Source organism: Myxine glutinosa, chromosome 11 (genome assembly GCF_964187855.1).
Source record: "Myxine glutinosa chromosome 11, kmMyxGlut1.1, whole genome shotgun sequence".
NCBI lineage: Eukaryota > Metazoa > Chordata > Myxini > Myxiniformes > Myxinidae > Myxine > Myxine glutinosa.
This window is the reverse complement of record NC_136271.1, coordinates 83902028-83924682: the sequence shown is the minus strand read 5'-3', so window position 1 is coordinate 83924682 and position 22655 is coordinate 83902028. Positions and strand designations below refer to the sequence as shown.

The 22655-nt window shown below is 41.5% G+C and overlaps 1 protein-coding gene across 2 annotated transcripts in view; it reads left to right on the top strand.

The window, feature by feature from the left end:
- SRP72 (signal recognition particle 72) overlaps positions 1 to 22655 on the top strand; it is a 229400-nt gene that overhangs the window by 83285 nt on the left and 123460 nt on the right. For both annotated transcript variants that reach the window (XM_068131523.2, XM_078786825.1), the window contains one exon: positions 16786 to 16843. In XM_068131523.2, the coding sequence (XP_067987624.2) occupies positions 16786 to 16843 (58 nt within the window). The remainder of the gene's footprint in view (positions 1 to 16785; positions 16844 to 22655) is intronic.

The following is a 22655-nucleotide window of genomic DNA, read 5'->3' as shown; positions in this document are numbered from 1 at the left end:
TTCGCTCTTTCACGAGCCTCGATATTGTATACAAAAAAAAAAAAAAAAAAAAAAAAAAAAAAAAAAAAAAAAAAAAAAAAAAAAAAAAAAAAAAAAAAAAAAAAAAAAAAAAAAAAAAAAAAAAAAAAAAAAAAAAAAAAAAAAAAAAAAAAAAAAAAAAAAAAAAAAAAAAAAAACATGTCTTTCAATCCTGACAAGTCTCACACTCTCACTAGCCAGTCATCGGGAGACAACAGGGAGACGGTCAACGCCAACGTCGGGAGACTTCAACGTCTCACTAACCTCCAAAGCCATCCTCCGTCGTGCATCGTCCTTTCTGGACACACCAGAGCTCCTCACCACAGACAAAGCTTCCATCTGCAGCTCAATGGAATACTGCTCTCCCCTTTGGGCTGGTGCTCTTGCTTCCCACCTCACTCGGCTTCACACAGTAGAAACCAAAGCTTTCAGAATCATTGGAATGTCCCGCGATGAAAATGATTCTGAGGATCTTTCACTCTCACCGCAGGCAGGTTGGTGGTCTTTCTGTCTCCTACCGACTACTCTACTCCTAGCTCCCCCTGCTCTATCTGTGCTCTGCCCCCAAAATATTCCTACAGGATGCACAAGATCTGCCAGCAACCCTCTTCTGGTGAAACTGCCAAAATGAAGACTCTCTGTTCACCTTCACTCTTTCATTCTCTTTTCTGCAACCTCTGGAACAAACTCCCTCACTCTCTTCAATCCCTCTCCTCCCTCCAGATTAAAAAAAAGAACTGTTCACCACCATCTCTATATTCTCCCATCCAAAATCTTGATCTTTTCTACCCTCGTTAAAACACCCCAAATCTAACTCTTTCAACATCCGACATCATTCCTGAAATTCCTTGGAGTGTTCATTTGCTTTATACTGTGTACTCCTCCACCCCTTCCCTCCCTGCCCCCCTGCCCCCGCCCTTCCCCAGATCTACCGATGTCCCTGTTTCGACTGTTGTTGTGCTAGTGTGCTTCCCTCTCCGTCCTACTGTTGTGTCTCCTGCTCCCTTTTTGTATGTTCTATGTGTCAGTGCATGTTTTCATGTTTAATGTGTTAGCTCTTACACAAACCTTGACTCTGTATACAGAAAAAAAAATGCGGAAATGGTGAATGCTAAACCGTTTAACCAAAAAATTCCACATTATTGTGCAACCTTCAGTCGAACATGGACGGCCGGTTCGTGAATGACTTGCACAAAAATGTACCCAGTCTGAATGGTTCGATACCCAGTCGATGGCGAATCTGCATATGGTGAATCCACAAATGTCACGGTTAGAATGTAAAAAGCCTCACGTCATTTCCTCATTCATATTTAACCTCAATATCTCTATTTTCATTCCAAACAGCATTCATTCCAAACAGCGCCCTGCGATCCACACATTGTTTCAGAGGGCGAGGCATCTTTGACCATGTCTGCTTTTTCAGGGAGTGAGGGAGGGTGGGAATGGTGGATTGGGGATCTTGGGGGGAATGGTGGAGGGGGGGATGGGGTGATTGGTGGGGGAGAGCGGCAAAATATATTTCATGCTTTGATTGAATGTACACTGTAAATCAGAAGTCAGAACCCAACACATATAAATAAAAAGGAACCGAGTACAAATATATATTTTGTTTTAAATTATCAGTTCGAGCTGGAAGGGCAGGTCAATACAAATTTATCAAAAACTGGATGGGACAGTTGAACTTCCAGCCTCACAGAGCAGATGTGCCCCCCAATACACCACATCCCTTAGACTTCCGGCCGGGTTTTTACGACGTATCTTTTATTTTGACCATGTCATGATCTACAAAACATGTTTTGTTTGTCTGGTTGATTTGTTTGTGAAATAAATGTTAGCTCTTTCATGAGCCTCGATTCAGTATACAAAAAAAAATCTCTTATCTTCCCCCATCCAAAACCTTGATCTTTTCTACCCCCGCTAATTTCACCCCAAAGCTGCACGATTTAAAAACCCATTTTACACAAGCTCACATTGAGATGCAATTTAACTGTTTTTAGCAATATTAACATATACTGATAATATATATGAATGTATATATTATCCCACAATATCTCATTTTTTTATTTTTGTTTATATTAACCATTAATCTAAACATCAACCTATTAAATATTCAAACCACAAATTTGGTAATCCAATTTTTTCATACATAAGCATACACCGTCATCCTGGAAGAATCTGATCACAAAACATTTCTTTGTTCATTGGCTCTTTCCATATTGAGAATGCAATTCATTTCATTTGCATAAAGCATACAACACTTCACCTTTACCACAATAATTTCAATTCACCATTTAAAAATAATAAAGCATCTGCAACATTTGGCAGTACATTTTGCTTCAAAACAAATATTGACTTTTGTGTTTTGAAAAGAAGAGAAGAGGCTGATCACTCGTGTTTGAAATTCAAGTATGAAACATTTTCTTCTGGTGTCTTCATAGCACCTACACTATTTCGCGTAGGATTTTCCGCTGTTGTGAAAGCTGGGTGGAGTCATAAACTGACCCTGCTCTGCATGTAGCATCCTTGCCACTCTTGCTGTGAGCCATAGTAGATTTGAACAAGGCCTTCGTCCAGTTGTAGTCGACTTGCCTCCTCACTCATCATGAGTATGGAGCAAGTGTTGATGTGATGTTGGTTGACTAGCAAGATGTGGAACAGAGATGCCAGATGCATCCACAACGATGTTAGGACCATGGTGTTCAAGTTGTCCATGGTCCATACCAGGAGCCTCCAGCAGAATTGTGCACAGCTGTTGTGGAGGAAAAGCACAGCCGTCCACTTAGAGCTCCACGCTGGCTCTCCAGTTGTTGGTAGAGTGATGACACACGTCACCGCATTCCGTAGAAGTCGCAGGCAAGATGTCGCCATCCTGCAATTGCTGACTTGATGAATGTTCGAGGCATTTGAACAAAAGTAAGTGATCGCCTTTCTTCCATATGTTTCAGTGTGATCCAGGCAAATGGTCACATAAATTTTCCTTGGTGAAGGTAAGCATCCGTCTCCAATTTTACAAAGGAGAATATCTTCATCATTCTTTGAGAAGGAGGGTGTATGCCAAGATGAACTTCATTTTTAGCCACAAATTTTCTTTCTTGAACTTCTTCCCAATTCCGTTATCACTCCATTTGAGATGTGATCTGGTCTTATCCTTTACTCAGCCACATCTAAATCTGCTCTCTACACACACTGAATCAGATAGGGTACATCTTAACATGAAATCACCATGATCAATGATCATGTATATTATAACAGCTTCACATTTGACAATTTATTGTTTTCCTTAAAACATTCAAAAAGTTATATTCATTTCTATTCTTCTTACACGAATAATATCCAAATCAGGTACGTATTTTACTACTAAACTAAGAATAGCATTGAAAGTTGCTTCCAGGTTAATATAGTTTGAAAAATTAAACTCATGCAGTTATTTTAACACTACTCAAAGAAAATAAATGCATTAATAAATGAATGTATATGATTAAAATCACAAACAGGAATGTCTAATTCCCAATAAATTATACTTAACAAACAAACTATGCATAATGTATTATTATGATATTTCTCCCACTTTTTTTTTTTTAAACATGAGTAATTGATTCTATAATGTTAACTACAAGTAAGTGATCTTCAAATTATACCCTATATTACTTAAATTTTCATGGTGTGTAACTTGTGGTGATATGAGTTCACTGATCTTGTAAAACTGACACAATTCATAACATTTTCGTTATGCCATTATCTTAACTCAACTGTACTCATTTACAACATTACTTAATTCAATCTTTTTATCTCCACATTCATGTCAACATAAAAGTCGTTCTATTTTGGGTCCACATTTGTTTCTGTTCTCATCAACCTCATATGGTTTACCAATTTGTTCCAAAACACTGTAACCAAAGGTTTCAACCAAAGCTCTACCAAACCATTTCCAATTTGAACTCAAAATGCTAGTGGAACAACAATTCGAATAATTTAAGCGTCTTTTGGTTTCTTGAAAAGCGCTATACAAAATAAATGTATTATTATTATTATTATTATAATGAACTTCAAAGGGTCAACAAATTCATTTTATAAACACATCTAATTCTCATCCAATAATTTTCCTTACCAACTGTACAAATAGCCATCTGTAAATTAGATATTGAATTACAATTTTCTCCCAATTTGTTTGGCCTAAATAGCCGCAAAAGTGGCTGCCAACACGCAGTACCTTTTTTTATCTACCAAGCAAGTATTCTTACACATAAGACCTCTACCAAACTTTAAAAATCTGGGATTTCTGATTATATGGATGCACACTCTCAGGACATTTCAGGCTGCTGTTAACAATCCACTACAATGAATTAATTCCTTTACCCACAATTAAATTACGTATTCAAATTGAGGATGTTATCCCTATCACATTCATTTATAGATTCATTGTTTTGGATCTATTTTTCAACCGCTGTAAGGAAGAACAATAGCTCTTATAAGTCTTTATAATACTAGGGCATTGCCCGTACTATATCTATATCTAAAATTATATCCCCCCCCTCTATTTACATGAAATGGTTTGGTCCAAAGCGAACGGCTTGCGAGTACGGTGACAATCCCCCCCCTCTATTTACATGCAATGGTTTGGTCCAAAGCGAACGGCTTCCGGAGTTTGGTAAAGAAATCGCCATCGCGTGCACAAACGCGCAGGAAAGCGAATGAATCGCAAATTCGGTTTTATTAGTTTTAAAACATAGTTTAACGCCAACATAGTTTGCAAACGTGAAATAAATGAATACGCTCTCAAATGTGCCATCCGAGGCAGAGTGTGTCCTCCACGTTCGGCACACGCGATCGTTCGCTGCTCTCTGATTGGTTGAATCGTTTTTTGGACATAGCTCGGTAAGTAATTGTCCGATTAATATGAAACCTTGAAAAGGCACATCCTCGGGTCCCCAGCAATATACCTGGCAAGTTAAAAGTATATCGGACCCGTGGTTGTCGAGAAACAGCGGTCACAGACAAACAAACGTACAGACGTACAGACGTACAGAGATTACTGGAATTATAGATAGACTAGGGCATGCCCGTACTATATATATATCTAAAATTATATCCCCCCCCCTCTATTTACATGAAATGGTTTGGTCCAAAGCGAACGGCTTGCGAGTGGTGACAATCCCCCCCCTCTATTTACATGAAATGGTTCGGTCCAAAGCGAACGGCTTCCGGAGTTTGGTAAAGAAATCGCCATCGCGTACACAAACGCGCAGGAAAGCGAATGAATCGCAAATTCGTTTTTATTAGTTGTAAAACATAGTTTAACGCCAACATAGTTTGCAAACGTGAAATAAATGAATACGCTCTCAAATGTGCCATCCGAGGCAGAGTGTGCCCGCCACGTTCGGCACACGCGATCGTTCGCTGCTCTCTGATTGGTTGAATCGTTTTTTGGACATAGCTCGGTAAGTAATTGTCCGATTAATATGAAACCTTGAAAAGGCACATCCTCGGGTCCCCAGCAATATACCTGGCAAGTTTCAAGTATATCGGACCCGTGGTTGTCGAGAAACAGCGGTCACAGACAAACAAACAAACGTACAGACAGACAGACAGAGATTACTGGAATTATAGATAGATAGTCAGGTTCACTATGTCAATAAATTATATTTCGTTCCAAATCATGGTAGATTAGCAAACCTATACATTTTTGGAAAGGTTATAGCATAAGGAAACTAAAAATCAATGTTTACATTTGGAGAGTTACCTGTATGGCGGCCATTTTGGATTTTCAAAATGGCCACTGTAAAATACATATTTTGTTCTATTTCTGCCTCTACTTACCCTAAAAACTTTTTAAAATATACTAAACCTATATTTTCAGGGACAAGGAATCCAATGAAAGTATCAAATTAGTGCTATGGGGAATGGTAAGACACGAATCAAAGGTTTTGAATTGCAAAATACTGTCTTTATATTCGCGATAAGTTGCATAATCAAATACATGTTATCATTTTGTACAGGCAGTTAATAACATCAAAATGTGTCACAATAATTCATATCACCAAACATACACAGGCAGTCAGCAAAATCATATATACACATGCAGTCAGTATAACTTCACATCTACACAGGCAGTCAATGGCATCAAACATACACGATTACAGAATATGGCATTTAGAGTTCGTCATCACTGTCCTGTGTGTCGTATCCGACAATATAGTCCGCATCGTTTTCACAGTCCGTTCCACACAAGCAAAGGTCGGTCAAATTGATTGGCAAATCGAATTGGTCGAATGGTCGATCGAATCGAATTCGGTGAATCGAATCGAATCAAATCGATCGAAATGGTCGAATGGTCGATCGAAGCGATTGGTCGAATGGTCGAATGGTCGAATTGGTCGAATTGGTCGAATGGAATTGGTCGATTGGTCGAATTGGTCGAATCGAATTAGTCGGAATTGGCAAATGTAAACATTGATTTTCAGATTTTCCATGTAATAACGTTTCCAAAAATGTATAGGTTTGCTAATCTACCATGATTTTGAACGAAAAAACATAGTGAACCTGACAAGGAGGGGTAGGTGCAGACTCGAAGTTTGGGACAATTACATCTCACCACCACGTAATTCAAAACACCTCACCACCAAGTAATTCAAAACACCTCACCACCACGTAATTTAAAATACCTCACCACCAAGTAATTTAAAACACCTCACCACCACGTAATTCAAAACACCTCACCACCACGTAATTCAAAACACCTCACCACCACGTAATTCAAAACACCTCACCACCACGTAATTCAAAACACCTCACCACCACGTAATTCAAAACACCTCACCACCACGTAATTCAAAACACCTCACCACCACGTAATTCAAAACACCTCACCACCAAGTAATTTAAAACACCTCACCACCACGTAATTCAAAACCCCTCACCACCACCAATTTAAAACACCTCACCACCCCGAAATAAAAAACGCCTCACCACGACCACCACCTCACCACCACCACCACCACCTCACCACCACCAATTTAAAACACCTCACCACCCCAAAATTAAAAACGCCTCACCACCACGAAATTTAAAACACCTCACAGCCATAAAACACGAAATAAAAACACCTCACCACCACGTCATTTAAAAACACCTCACAGCCATAATACACGTAATAAAAACACCTCACAGCCACAAAATTAAAAACACTTCAGCCACGTCATTTAAAAACACCTCACCACCAAGTAATTCAAAACACCTCACCACCAAGTAATTCAAAACACCTCACCACCACGAAATTGAAAACACTTCACAGCCATAAAACACGTAATAAAAACACCTCACCACCACGAAATTAAAAACACCTCACAGCCACGAAATTAAAAACACCTCACCACCACGTCATTTAAAAACACCTCACAGCCATAATACACGTAATAAAAACACCTCACCACCACATAATTATAAATACCTCACCACCACGTAATTCAAAACCTCTCACCGCCACGTAATTCAAAATACCTCACCACCATGTGATTTAAAAACACCTCACCACCACGTAATTATACATACCTCACCTCACCACGACGAAATTAAAAACACCTCACCACCAAGTAATTCAAAACACCTCACCACCACGTAATTCAATCAAAACACCTCACCACTACGAAATTAAAAACACCTCACCACCATGTAATTAAAAACACCTCACCACTACAAAATTAAAAACACCTCACCACCACGTAATTCAAAACATCTCACCACCATGTAATTCAAAACATCTCACCACCACATAATTCAAAACACCTCACCACCACATAATTCAAAACACCTCACCACCACATAATTCAAACCACCTCACCACCACGTAATTCAAAACACCTCACCATCACGTAATTGAAAATCCCTCACCACCACAAAATTCAAAACACCTCACCACCATGTGATTCAAAACACCTCACAGCCACGTTATTAAAAACATCTCACAACCACATAATTCAAATTCCCTTACCACCACGTAATTCAAAACACCTCACCACCACAAAATTCAAAACACCTCACCACCACATAATTCAAAACACCTCACCACCACGTAATTCAAAACACCTCACCACCAAGTAATTCAAAACACCTCACCACCACGTAATTTAAAATACCTCACCACCAAGTAATTTAAAACACCTCACCACCACGTAATTCAAAACACCTCACCACCACGTAATTCAAAACACCTCACCACCACGTAATTCAAAACACCTCACCACCACGTAATTCAAAACACCTCACCACCACGTAATTCAAAACACCTCACCACCAAGTAATTTAAAACACCTCACCACCACGTAATTCAAAACCCCTCACCACCACCAATTTAAAACACCTCACCACCCCGAAATTAAAAACGCCTCACCACGACCACCACCTCACCACCACCACCACCTCACCACCACCAATTTAAAACACCTCACCACCCCAAAATTAAAAACGCCTCACCACCACGAAATTTAAAACACCTCACAGCCATAAAACACGAAATAAAAACACCTCACCACCACAAAATTAAAAACACCTCACAGCCATAAAACACGTAATAAAAACACCTCACCACCACGTCATTTAAAAACACCTCACAGCCATAATACACGTAATAAAAACACCTCACAGCCACAAAATTAAAAACACTTCAGCCACGTCATTTAAAAACACCTCACCACCAAGTAATTCAAAACACCTCACCACCAAGTAATTCAAAACACCTCACCACCACGAAATTGAAAACACTTCACAGCCATAAAACACGTAATAAAAACACCTCACCACCACGAAATTAAAAACACCTCACAGCCACGAAATTAAAAACACCTCACCACCACGTCATTTAAAAACACCTCACAGCCATAATACACGTAATAAAAACACCTCACCACCACATAATTATAAATACCTCACCACCACGTAATTCAAAACCTCTCACCGCCACGTAATTCAAAACACCTCACCACCATGTGATTTAAAAACACCTCACCACCACGTAATTATACATACCTCACCTCACCACGACGAAATTAAAAACACCTCACCACCAAGTAATTCAAAACACCTCACCACCACGTAATTCAATCAAAACACCTCACCACCACGTAATTCAAAACATCTCACCACCACGTAATTCAAAACATCTCACCACCACGTAATTCAAAACACCTCACCACTACGAAATTAAAAACACCTCACCACCATGTAATTAAAAACACCTCACCACTACAAAATTAAAAACACCTCACCACCACGTAATTCAAAACATCTCACCACCATGTAATTCAAAACATCTCACCACCACATAATTCAAAACACCTCACCACCACATAATTCAAAACACCTCACCACCACATAATTCAAATCACCTCACCACCACGTAATTCAAAACACCTCACCATCACGTAATTGAAAATCCCTCACCACCACAAAATTCAAAACACCTCACCACCATGTGATTCAAAACACCTCACAGCCACGTTATTAAAAACATCTCACAACCACATAATTCAAATTCCCTTACCACCACGTAATTCAAAACACCTCACCACCACAAAATTCAAAACACCTCACCACCACATAATTCAAAACACCTCACCACCACATAATTCAAAACACCTCACCACCACATAATTCAAAACACCTCACCACCACGTAATTAAAAACACCTCACCACCACGCAATTCAAAACATCTCACCACCACGTAATTCAAAACACCTCACCACCACGAAATTAAAAACACCTCACCACAACGTAATTCAAAATATCTTACCACCACGTAATTCAAAACACCTCACCACCACAAAATTAAAAACACCTTACCACCACGTAATTCAAAACATCTCACCACCACGTAATTCAAAACATCTCACCACCATGTAATTCAAAACACCTCACCACCACGAAATTAAAAACACCTCACCACCACGTCATTCAAAATATCTTACCACCACGTAATTCAAAACACCTCACCACCACATAATTAAAAACACCTCACCACCACGTAATTCAAAATATCTCACCACCACGTAATTCAAAATATCTCACCACCACGTATTTAAAAACACCTCACCACCACGTAATTCAAAATATCTCACCACCACGTAATTCAAAACACCTCACCACCACGTAATTCAAAACATCTCACCACCACGTAATTCAAAACACCTCACCACCACGAAATTAAAAACACCTCACCACCACATAATTCAAAATATCTTACCACCACGTAATTCAAAACACCTCACCACCACGTAATTCAAAACACCTCACCACCACATAATTCAAAATATCTCACCACCACGTAATTCAAAACACCTCACCACCACGTAATTCAAAACACCTCACCACCACGTTATTAAAAACACCTCACCACCACGTAATTCAAAATATCTCACCACCACGTAATTCAAAACACCTCACCACCACGTAATTCAAAACATCTCACCACCACGTAATTCAAAACACCTCACCACCACGTAATTCAAAACACCTCACCACCACGAAATTAAAAACACCTCACCACCACGTAATTCAAAATACCTTACCACCACGTAATTCAAAACACCTCACCACTACGAAATTAAAAACACCTCACCACCACGTGATTCAAAACACCTCACAGCCACGTTATTAAAAACACATAACAACCACGAAAAACAAAAGTTTGAGGAAGTAGTTCAGTGACAATTTAGACTGCCCAGATATGTCGATATATAGATAGATATATATCTGAGAGAGTAGATGAATGATTGAATATGAATGAACGTTTTAAGGCCATTTTCCCCGCTAGAGCGGGGGTTAGCCTTGCGGGCCCCATGACAATCATGGTTCCCTGTTTGAGGCAATGTTTTTATGGCCGGATGCCCTTCCTGACGCCAACCCTTGGTCACGCTCTTACGATGCGCAGGGATACGGTGTACCTATTCTAAATCAGGGTACACACCGTGATCATTCATCCCAGCAAGCTGGTACTCAAATTTGCCGACCTCGGAAGGATGACAGGCTGAGTCAACCCCCCTGGCGTTAATCAGCAATCGACCGGGATTTGAACCCAGGATCCTAGGATCCCAAGTCAGCACCCTAACCGCTAAGCCAACACCAGGATGTAATAAATCTTTGTTGAGATTTTCAACATGTTCTGGCAGATCAGGTTTCTCCGCTAGTTCAAGCTCGACCAGTGTTGCCTTCATTTGTTCCCATACGCATGTGTCTACCCAATTGAAGAAGACATTTAGGGAAGATCAATCATGATATGCCCAGATAACTGGCATTTGCAATGGTTTAAAAGTGTTCAAATTATGTATCCTGTTTCTGATGCTGAAGGTGACATTTGTTTCATTGTGCACATCCTTTGGCGCAGGCCACAACCCTGGAGGTGACGAAAATGATTCCGAAAGAGGAGATAAATGAGTTTCAACTAATTGCCTAACTAACTATAAGCTTCCAGTTGATTGTTCTTTATTTCTAAACAAACATTGAGGATACATTTTGTGCTTGCACATGTTGCAAGGAAGGACAAACAAGCATATAGTTATTTGTAATGATGTCTTCCTTCTTTTAAAAGGTGAATACTTAATATAGTGATGTTCCAAATATATTGGCTGTGAGAATTTTCTGTTGCCGACTTTGTTCAAAGGCTGCGGTCTTGAAAGTGAAGTAACTTGAGCGTTTACGTTAAAAGCACTGAGCTGTACGTATATTGATGCAGCTGTCACATAGCATCATTGGCCTCTCCATTCTGAATATTTTATACCAAATATGTATGAATGGGGTGCTTTTCTTTTTTCTCGTTTTATTTATTTGTATACAAGATCGAGGCTCGTGTAAGAGCTAACACATTAAACACAAAAAACATAAACGGACACATATGACGTAATAAAGGCAGCAGGAGACAAGATGGGGAGAGAGAGGGGAGCACACGAGTACAACAACAGTAGAGAACTGTGACATCTGGAGATCTGTGGAAGGGATTGGGGGAGGAAGGGGTACACGGTACAAAACAAATTGACACTACCAGGAATTTCAGGAATGAAGTCGGAGATTGAAAGAGGTGGATTTGGGGTTGTTTTAACGGGGGTAGAAAATATAAAGGTTTTGGATGGGGGAAGATAAGTGATGGTGGCGATCAGCTGTTTTAAAGACCTGGAGGGAGGAGAGGGATTGAAGAGAGTGTGGGAGTTTGTTCCAGAGGCGGGAGAAAAGAGGAATGAAAGAGTGAAGGTGAATAGAGAGTCTTGATTTTCGTAGTTTCACCAGAAGAGGGTTGCTGGCAGATCTTGTGCATCCTGCAAGAATATTTGGGGGACAGAGCAGGGGGAGCTAGGCCGGAGAGGAGTCAGTAGAAGACAAACACCACCAACCTGCCTGCGGTGAGAGAGGGAAAGGCCCTCAGAACCAGCTTCATCGCGGGAGATACCAATGATTCTGAATGCTTTGGATTCAACCGCGTGAAGCCGAGCTAGGTGTGAGGCAGGAACACCAGCCCAGAGAGGAGAGCATTATTCCTTTGAGCTGCGGATGAAAGCTGCTTTGTATGTGGCGAGGAGCTCAGAAGTACCAAGAAAGGACCGCATGACGGAGGATTCCCAGTTGGTGACTGGCCTTGGAGGCCAGCTTGGAAATGTGGTTTTCCCAGGAAAGATCATGTCAGATAGTGAGACCTAAATGCTTGAGCGACAGAAATTATTTCAGAGGATTGTTGAGAAAGTAGATGGGAGGGTTTTCCAGATGGTCTTTTCGGAGCGACAAAGTGAGAATGTGAGATTTGTCAGGATTGAAAGACATTAACATATGTGACGTGTGAAGATATTGTTACGGAATAGTCACTTCCGTCTTTGTGGTTTTCATCTACTTGAAGCATTTTTAGTTTCTGGTACTATTATTGTCACGGTTTTGGTGTGAAATGGAGATAACTGTCTTCAAAGGTAAAAATAGTGTTTCAGAAGAAAAACGAAATGGGTGAATGAGAAACCGGAAGAAGAAGAAGAAGAAGAAGAGGCGGGTGATAGGATCGAGAGAGATTGGAGAAGAAAGGCATATCTGCTTCGTGCTGGCAAGCGGACCTTGTGGACCTTGGTCGCGAGCGAATGTTGGTTTCCCCGCGAAAGGGATTCCCGTGACAGAGTCGTTATTGCTGTTGCAAATAAACCTGCGTGACGGGTTTTGGTTCCTAGAGTGAATCATCGTTGGAGAGCAATCTGACGCCTCCATGATCAGCTGGTCCGCCATTTCACCTCGCACCAGCCCTTCACCCGGTTCCACGTTTGTGTCGTGGGTTTTCCCAGAGCGACCTCAGCATGGGAACTGCTGATTGTTCATATCAGCTTCATTATCGGGTGAACGGAAGGTGCGAGTTTCCATTCACCTTTTGGGTGAACCATTACCGGACCGACTTCGGCCCGACCTTTCACCAAGCGGCTCTGCTGCAGCTTTGACTGTCGACCGACCTGGGTTCAGGTCTCGGTACGACCTTTTCGTGTGATCATCAGAGCGGGGATCGACTTTGGCCTTGTCATGACACCGTGACTTTGGGGAATGTTACAGTTCGCTCATGTTGGAGTACTGTGAGTTATTGATTAAGGAAATATTGGTGGTACCATCATAGGAATTGTATGGTTTATGATGTACAAGTGAGAGTTTTCTTGTACTTTCGTTGTGTTATTATTGTGCGAGTTTGAATACAATATTTGGTTTTGTATCAATTGCTTGGTGTGGTTCTACCATTGGTCATTGGGACACGCACATAATAGCACATCTTTCTGCCGTGACTCCTTTTGAGGCTCGGAGGTACACCATGGCCGGAGTTTGGGGAGGAGCACATAACAATATGATATGTTCTACTTGTTTGAATAGTTTGTGATTTTGTCCAGGTCTGCAGAGACCGAGGTTGCTGCTTGTCAACCTGAGGGTTGAGAGATGGAGCAGCAGAGAGTGGAGTCATCAGCAAAGAGATAGAGAGGATTCTACAGAGAGTCAGATCGATCATTAATGAAGACCAGAAAGGCACAGGGTCCAGAACACTGCCTTGAGGAACTCCAGCCTGAACAGGAAGGGGAGATGAGAGAATGCCATTCAGGGCTAAGGTTGACTGCGACCAGAGAGGAAGTCCGCAAGCCATGTGTGGAGGTTACCATGGGGAGAGTTTAGTTACCATTCCATAAGACGAGAGTTTCGTGAGCAGGGCTGGGTGCCAGACTGTATCGGAGGCACGTGATATGTGAAGGGAGACGGCTCTGATTTCCTGTTTGGCGTTGAGGATCTCCATCCATTGTTGAGACAGCAGAAGCACCATGTCCAGAGAAGAATGACCTGGTCTGAATCCAAATGGATGATCCGAGATCAAGCCATTGGAGAAGATGAAGGATTTCATATTGGAAGCAATGATTGATTTCCTGACCTTGCTGATGATTGGGAGCAGGCTGATTGGTTTGTAGTTGCAAGGATCTGTTTTTGCACCTTTTATGTGTAAAGCGGTAATGTTGGCTGATTTCCAAACTGATGGCAGATGCCCTTGAGCAAAAGAGAGGGTGAAGAGAACAGAGAGAGGGTGAGATAGAGTGGCAGAGCAGGATTTTAGGACTTGTGGGCTGGTGCAGTCTGGTCCAGTTGCAGAATCAGTCGTGGTTTGATAGGAACTTCTCCACCATGTCTGGAGAGAAGGACACAGAGTCTCGGAGCAGCTGGGTTCGACTGGGTAAGGTGGGCACAAAGAGAGGGGGGTTTGGGCTACAAGATTTGGAGGCAAACACAGAGTTGAGTCAGTCCGCTTTTTAACGTGCGGTGTTAGCTGTGTAGCCGTATGAGGTAAGGGAGGGAATGGAAGGGAAGCAAACACCAGAAACAGATTTGACCATACTCCAGGATTTGGAGGAAGGAGACAGGTTTGAGAGTTCAGTCTTGAGTGTAGAGAGATATTGTTTCCCTGGCTCACCTGAGGGTAGACACACATTTATTCTGAACTTTGTGGAAGGAACTGAGACTACCTTCAGTGGGATTTGACTTCCTGGAGGTGAAGTCAAGTTGTTTCAGGGCAACTGCCTCACCACAAGATTCAGTGTACCATGGATGGGAGGAAGGGTGTGACCACTGAAGACGATATGGGATGAATCTGCATGAGAGAGAGAGCAATTTTCTTTGGAAGAATTCCCAGGATTGGTTGATATCAGAGGCAGTAGAGATGGGAGACCAATCCAGATGATGGAAGGCTGCTTGAAGACTGTGCCATTCGGCCTGAGTGAAATGCCAGACTCGTCGAAGCTGAGGTGACGCTTTGACAATGGCCAGCGAGAAGTCCACTTTAAAAGGAAATTATCAGATTAGTTTTGGATGAGTGATTTTCACCTCTGCCAACTTCCTCAAAGATAAGACTTTCCTGTCGTTTTCGTTGCGTTTTTGCTGTTTATTTTGTTGTCTCCATGTTTGCTGTGTGCTCTGAGCTCGGTTTTGTTTTAAAGTTGGTGCCAATTTTTAAGTATTCGTCGAACTTTTCCAACCGGATTATTTGAGGCCTACCTTCACCTAGTTTGAGTCCACGTTCCCTCTTTATTGTCTTTTCTCTCCACCACCTTCAGCCATCTTGTTTTCTCCTCAAACCCCTTACCTCTCCTTCAATTCCTCCCAATTAAAGCCCGTTTAGTGTCTTAAAAAAAAATTCAATTCATTACCCTCAAATATTACACCTCCCAGACCACCCGAACTGAATGTTTTCTGAAATATTTGCAGTTTTCCACTCGGCACTCTCAATGTGATCATGAACGTTTTCATGACACAGCTAAACTTTATTTTCTTCAACCTGTTGCTTTTCCCCTCTTCTGCTAAACCTTCAAAACAATAAATAAATATATAAAAATAATTATAACAGAAAAAAGGTAATTGCTCCCACCGTACGTACCAACCATTTACTTATATAAACCACAACTTACCTTGATGATATTCACGGTGCCTTTTACAATGTTCAAACTTCCTCTTTCTCCCATGTTGAATTCTGTATTCCACTGACCTTTTCTTCTTCTTCCTCTTCAAACGTGTTTTCAAATAAATCCTTCAATCATTACAACACGTGCAGCTCTTCCTTTCTACATTCTCTACACTCGCCTTTATATCACCCCTCCTCTAACATTTTTAGCTCACCTGGAACGAAGTTCTGGGAGCTTATGCGATGGCGCGTCGTCCGTTGGTCTGTCCGTCAGTCCGTAAACACTTGCAACTTCTTCTCCGAAACCGCTGAAGGGATTGTGACCAAACTTGGCACAAATTATATTTGTTGTGTTGTGACTAAAGTTTGTTCACGGAATTAGAAAAATCTGGGTCTAAGTAAAATCGGTGTCTAAGGAGGTTTACCGGGGGGTCAAAGTGGATCCAGGGTTGACCCCCCCCAAAATAGGAATTTGATTTTCCTCTGAAACTTCAAACACTATTTCGATGAAACTTGACCACAATCTTCATCACCCATGCTGTACCAAAGTTTGTTCAAAACATGAGAAAAATTGGGGTCTGAGGAGGTATACAGGGTTGGGGGAAAGGGGTGGAGGGTTGCCCCCCAAAATTGGTATTTTTTTTGTTTGTTTGAAGTCTTGTGAGTATGTTAGTGTGATTCGATATGCTGCCCTGTCTTCAAGCAACCATTGAAATTGGTTTAAAATACCTTTAGTCAGTGCAGTACACTGTTTATTCTACCAGGTGGGCGCCAGCGGTATTGCTCCTATGTTTATAGTAAACTACTCTGATGTCTTATTATGTTTTATCTATTTCAGACCCTCAGATGTGGGACCACTGGCTGTGGCTGCAAATAACATTGTGACCTTGAACAAGGTAAAGCTTTTCTTGCTGATGAGTTGTAACTCGTGTGTGTGTGTGTGTGTGTGTGTGTGTGTGTGTGTGTGTGTGTGTGTGTGTGTGTGTGTGTGTGTGTGTGTGTGTGTGTGTGTGTGTGTGTGTGTGTGTGTACATGTGCGCATCGTGCAGGCATCATGCGTGCGGGCTACGGCATCATTGTGTGCATGCGGGCATCATATGGGCATTGTGTGCATGTATGCATTGCTCAGGCATCATGCGTGTGTGCTCGGGCATTGCACGGGCATCGTGCACATGTGGGAATCACATGGGCATTGGGTGCATGTGGGCATCACATACGCATCATGGGCATGCAGTTATTGCAGGGCATCGTGCACATGTGGGCATCGCAGGGCATCGTGCATGCGTGGGCATCACATGGGCATCTTGCATGCGCGCAAGAGAATTGCATGGGCATTGTGCATGCACGGGCATCGTGCATGCATGCACATATTGCCTATCGGTGTTGTGCTCTTTGTCTCATGTTTTCTTAAATGCCATGTTTGCCTGTTGATTGTATCCTCTTCTTTGTTGAAACGCTAGTACTCTCTATGTTGATACGCTAGCTAGTAGATTGATTGTTGATATGCTAGTACTCTCTATGTAGGGATGACGCAGAAAATAAATGTCGCTCCCATCTGCTACATACAAAACTAAAGTTGGATGATCTTCTTTAAAAACTTACTTCGGCTACATATGATAACCTACCTGATCTGTTCAGCTGATTGTCTCGGCAGGGATCACTTTTAAGTTCTCCAGACCAAGGCAAAAGCTAAATAAAGCCCAAAAAAAAACGACATAGGTCAAACCCGGGAATTCATCTTCTTGTTCATAATAATAATAATATTCTTTAGACGGCATATGTCCGAGCTGCCTCTATCAATGACAATGATTCTGCTACCATCCGACAGAGTTTTACTTCCTGCAACATCCTTTGGTATTACAATTCTCGTCGCTTGAAAGGATTCCACGAAAAGTACGTAAAACTACATTACTGTGCAAAAGCATAAGACTGGGGTAGGCGTTGCTATGACTGTCAATCAGTTTGATGGGGGCGGAGCCGCTAGACACATTTGCCTCGGTGTCTGTGTTATGCGTGATAATGTTATATGGCATCAAATAATATCAGCAGAAATATCACGTCTCGGGAAATGCCTTGTTTTTCATTGTTACATTTATGAAAATAAAATAATAGTGAGGTACCAGTGCTATACACCACACACGGGACACGTGATCACGAACTATCCAGTCACGGGTTCTCGGCGGCAGATTCGCTACGTCAGCGCATCACTGAGGCCTTCGTATGGAACAATTTCATCTTTGTTTTGGCATACTGCCTTGACTGCAGTGGTCAATGGTCAATTAATTGATATTTCAATATAAAGATCTTAGTTTCCCTACTCGCTCAACCCTGGACCTTGCTATGCACATGCGCAGATTAGAAAGTGTGTCACGTGTACATGACTAACGTCTTTCTGATGATTTATAGTGGCTGTATTTGGCTGGCGAGAATATACTCGACTATTACCGAGGTCTTCTGATTTCTCAGAACCAGGATTTGGATACTACAGATAAATACTTATATCTTGTTTTGATAAAGTTCTTCATTGAAGTTAATTTTACAAAACTATTATCAAAAAACGCGTTGGCACTCTCGACTACGTACTAACGTCGGGATGACATGGATAAAAAATGTCGGCCCCACCCACTGATACAAAACAAAGGTTGGAGTATCTTTTCGTACAATCGTAGTTTATCGAGGACATTTGCAGTTCGAGTATATAATAAGTTTTATTGACACTTCAAGCAAGCAAAACAGTAAAAACCACGACGGTGTCTTTCACGTCTGGCCGTGCGTAAATTCCTCGAGAGGCTCCGCCCCTCCCCTCTGCCCCCACCCTATTGGTTAGAGGGAAACCTTCCAACCACACCAGTTATTTTGGGCATTTCTAATTGCAGGTCCTTGTGTGGCCTGAGGCTGGATGAAGACAATACTCTTTGAGAAACGAGAAATAAGACAGCTGCAAGATACAGTCAGGGTTACGTAAGATAATATAGGAACATGTGCAGTGTTTGATATTGCTGACGAAGGTATCTTGGCATTTTTGCAAGATTGGGTATCCTCTGAGTACCATATACCATTGTGTTATTCCACATTGTAAAAAATTGCAGAAACTAGTGAATAAAAAAATTTATGCGAAATTAAAAAGACAATTAGGCTAGTGGCCAAATTAAAAAAGGGGCCTAAAATGTGAGAAACCCCTACCCACGGTAGAACAAGTCACAACCTATTTTTTCTTGAAGAGGGATGTTTGGGGAGTTAGAAAATCATGGTTGTGAACCTGAGATCATTGCACAACATTTTGAAAATCACGTTTACATATGTATCACTGCAGACTGCAAAAATGGATTTAATCGCCACAGATTTTGGCTCATATTGGCTCATATATTTGTTAATACTGGTGCTACAAACACAAATTTGGTACCAAAATGTGCGGAATGATGACATATATATGTGTAAAAACCATTTGTGATGTAACAAAGGCTTTTGTGTGACCTACAGGCAAAAATAGTGGAATTTTGCGCAATAAATCAGCTTTGGGTTTACCAATAAATATCAACTAAACAATTAATTTCTTCATAAGTATTTGAGTTGTATTACTACATATTACATCAAAATAACCCTCTATCATTCTCCTTTTTAGAAATATAACTCATAAAGATAAATCAGTTGAATTAATAGAGTTATTACCGAAACCATATGTCACCCCCCCTAAAAGTAACCGACATTGATTAATTTATAATACATGTATATGCATTAATCAAACAAGAATGATTTTAAATCCAGTTGCAGAAAATCAATTTTGAGCTTAATTGCCTTTTTCTAAAACGACTGATATATACTTATCTGTAATTATTTCATTTCAGATGCTTGTGCTGACAATTGATCTGCAATTATGGATCTGGAACCACCTGTTGTGAAGCGTCGTAAAATTGACACTGACCACTGCATCATATGCTTTAAACCCCTCAACCCTAAAAAGCAAGAAGTTGTAACGAACCCAACATTTAATGGTTTGAGTGCAATCTTCAAAGCAAGTCAAATCAGAAAAGATGACGTTTATGAAAGTATCTGGCCTTTGCAACAAGACATATTGAGTCTTGATTTGAAAGTATCATTCCACAAATCGTGTCGGGCCAAGTATACCAGCAAGTCAAATATCTCCACATCCAACCCCAGTGAGAGTGACCAGCAACCATGCACGTCTGCGGCAACAGAACACACAAGAATCAGCAGAAATGAAACAGCTGGGTTTGACATCAGGACTAACTGCTTCATTTGTGGAAAATCCAACACTTCCAGAAACACACTTACACTGTGCAGCACTGTGCAGAATCTACAGGAACTGGACAGTCCACCAGAGAAAAAGTTCTGGCAGCAGCTGACAAAAGACAAGACAATAAAATACACATGCGCATGCTTGCCTTTCCAGATTTGTTCGCCTATGATGCCAAGTACCACAGGTTATGCTATTCTCACTATATTTCAGAACGGAACATCACTGCTGCAATTCGTAAATCAGGAGAGGAAACAATGGGCACATTACATGATGAAGCTTTTGATGAACTGAAATGTTATCTGGAACAAACTGTGTTCTCCAAAACTAAGACAGTGACACCCCTCGTTCATCTGAAAGATGAATACGTTGGATATTTGGTTTCACTGGGTACCACGAATGCAGAACAGTATAAAACTTGGAAGTTGAAGGAGCGATTAACTAAATATTATAGTGACCAAATAGTCTGTGTAACATTTGATGGCCACACTGACATCATATGCTCTTCTTCTGTGACCTTAGGTGATGCCCTGAGAAAAGCCACGATTCTGCAGAGCATGACTGATGAACCAGAATATGAAGACATCCCGTCTGATGTACCATCAGCCATAGATAGTGAAATGCATACTTTGCATGCTGCAGCTGGTATCCTGAGGAAGCACATGGCTGATATCGAGCATGTTGGAAATATGTATGCACCTGTCGAGGAAACAGATATTCAGCACTGTGCAGAATTCGTTCCTAATACACTCTACGACTTTATTCAGTGGTGCACCAGTGAGAAATCACACACGAATGTAACCAGCTGTAGTGATGAAGGTGTTATGAAGAACAACCTGAGGACGATCGCCATTTGTCAACCTGAGGACGGCTTTTAAAGAACTCTGTGATGGGGACACTGAAGTAGCTTCCACAAACCACGCTGAGCATGGAAAGACAAGGATGGTAAGGGATGAACAAGATGTTACCAAGATCACGGAATTTGTATCAAACGCACAAAATCCGTTTGACCTACGTACTGTACCTGACGAATTGGTCAACATCGCCACAGGCCAGGTTGGGTGCTTCACAAGAAGTATCAAACGGACTTGGACATTTCTTAACAGACGCCCAGAAATGCAACAAAAGTTTTATCGAAAAGCGACTTCTTGCTGACCAAACCAAGAGTTTCTGGGAAACAGACTCACAAACAAAGACACCAACGTTTGCGGACATGTCAAAACCCATGAAAACCAACAAACGAGATAAATTGATGGTGGATTCAGAAGTACTTTTCCGGCGGCTGCTTGCTGTCTCAAAGAAACGCGATGTCAGTCTGGAACAAGTCCTGACACATGAACTGGCTCCTGTGCCACCATCCCTCTTCAACAATGATGGGACAATGCGAAAAACCAACAAGGCGGATCTGGCAAAGAAGTAAGAAGCTAATTGCGAGGAAGTCCAGGTGCTCGAACCCTCTGACCAACATGATACTGCTTATGTCATTGATGGGATGGCACTACTTCAGGCACTTGATGAAGCCCAGTTTGACACATTTGACGATCTCAGACGTACCATAATGCAGACGATTCAGTCACTGCTTGCTAGTAACCAAGGTGTGACATCAGTTACATTGGTTTTTGACAGGTATGATGTACCACTCTCTATCAAGCAGCTGGAAAGAGAACGTCGCACTGGTGGAGAGTCAACACCCAGATATGTCATCGTTGGACAACGCACAGTTCCAAACTACAGGAAGTTCCTGAAGAACACCACAAACAAATCAGCGCTTGCCGATTTCCTCTGCAGTTACTTGACAGTAGCCGCCCAATTGCAGCTTGAGGAAAACCAATCTGTCACACTGGCAGGAGGCTTTAACGATGGCCTGCTAGTTAAAGTTGTGGATCATAGAGGCATCCGGGAACTACCTGAATTGTTCAGCACACATGAGGAGGCTGACACATGGCTCCTGCTACATGCTATCCATCTCGCCAGAGCACACTCAAGGGTCATTGTACGATGTGATGACACTGACGTGTTGGTCCTACTCATCTATTACTGTGGGAAAGGCATGTTTGGGGACACCAAAGTGTACATGAATGCAGGTCACTGTACAAAAACAACGAATCGTCAGAGATTCATTCCTGTCAACAGAATAACGGACGACATCGGTCAGGATACGTCAAGTTGCTTGCCAGCATCACATGCTATAAGTGGCTGTGACACAACCTCCTCGCTGTTCAAAGTCGGGAAACGCACTGCATATTCGAAACTCAAGCAAAACATTGCACACTTGGCACCACTGTCACGGTTAGGCCAAACCAGAGATACAACCAATGTCGTCAGCACTGCCACAAAATATGCTCTGTCGTTGTATGGTTCAAAGTCAATTCACACACTCGACCAACTTCGTTATGTTTATGCCTGCACAAGTGACAAACGGGCATCTCTCTTCCCACCAACAGACGATGCTT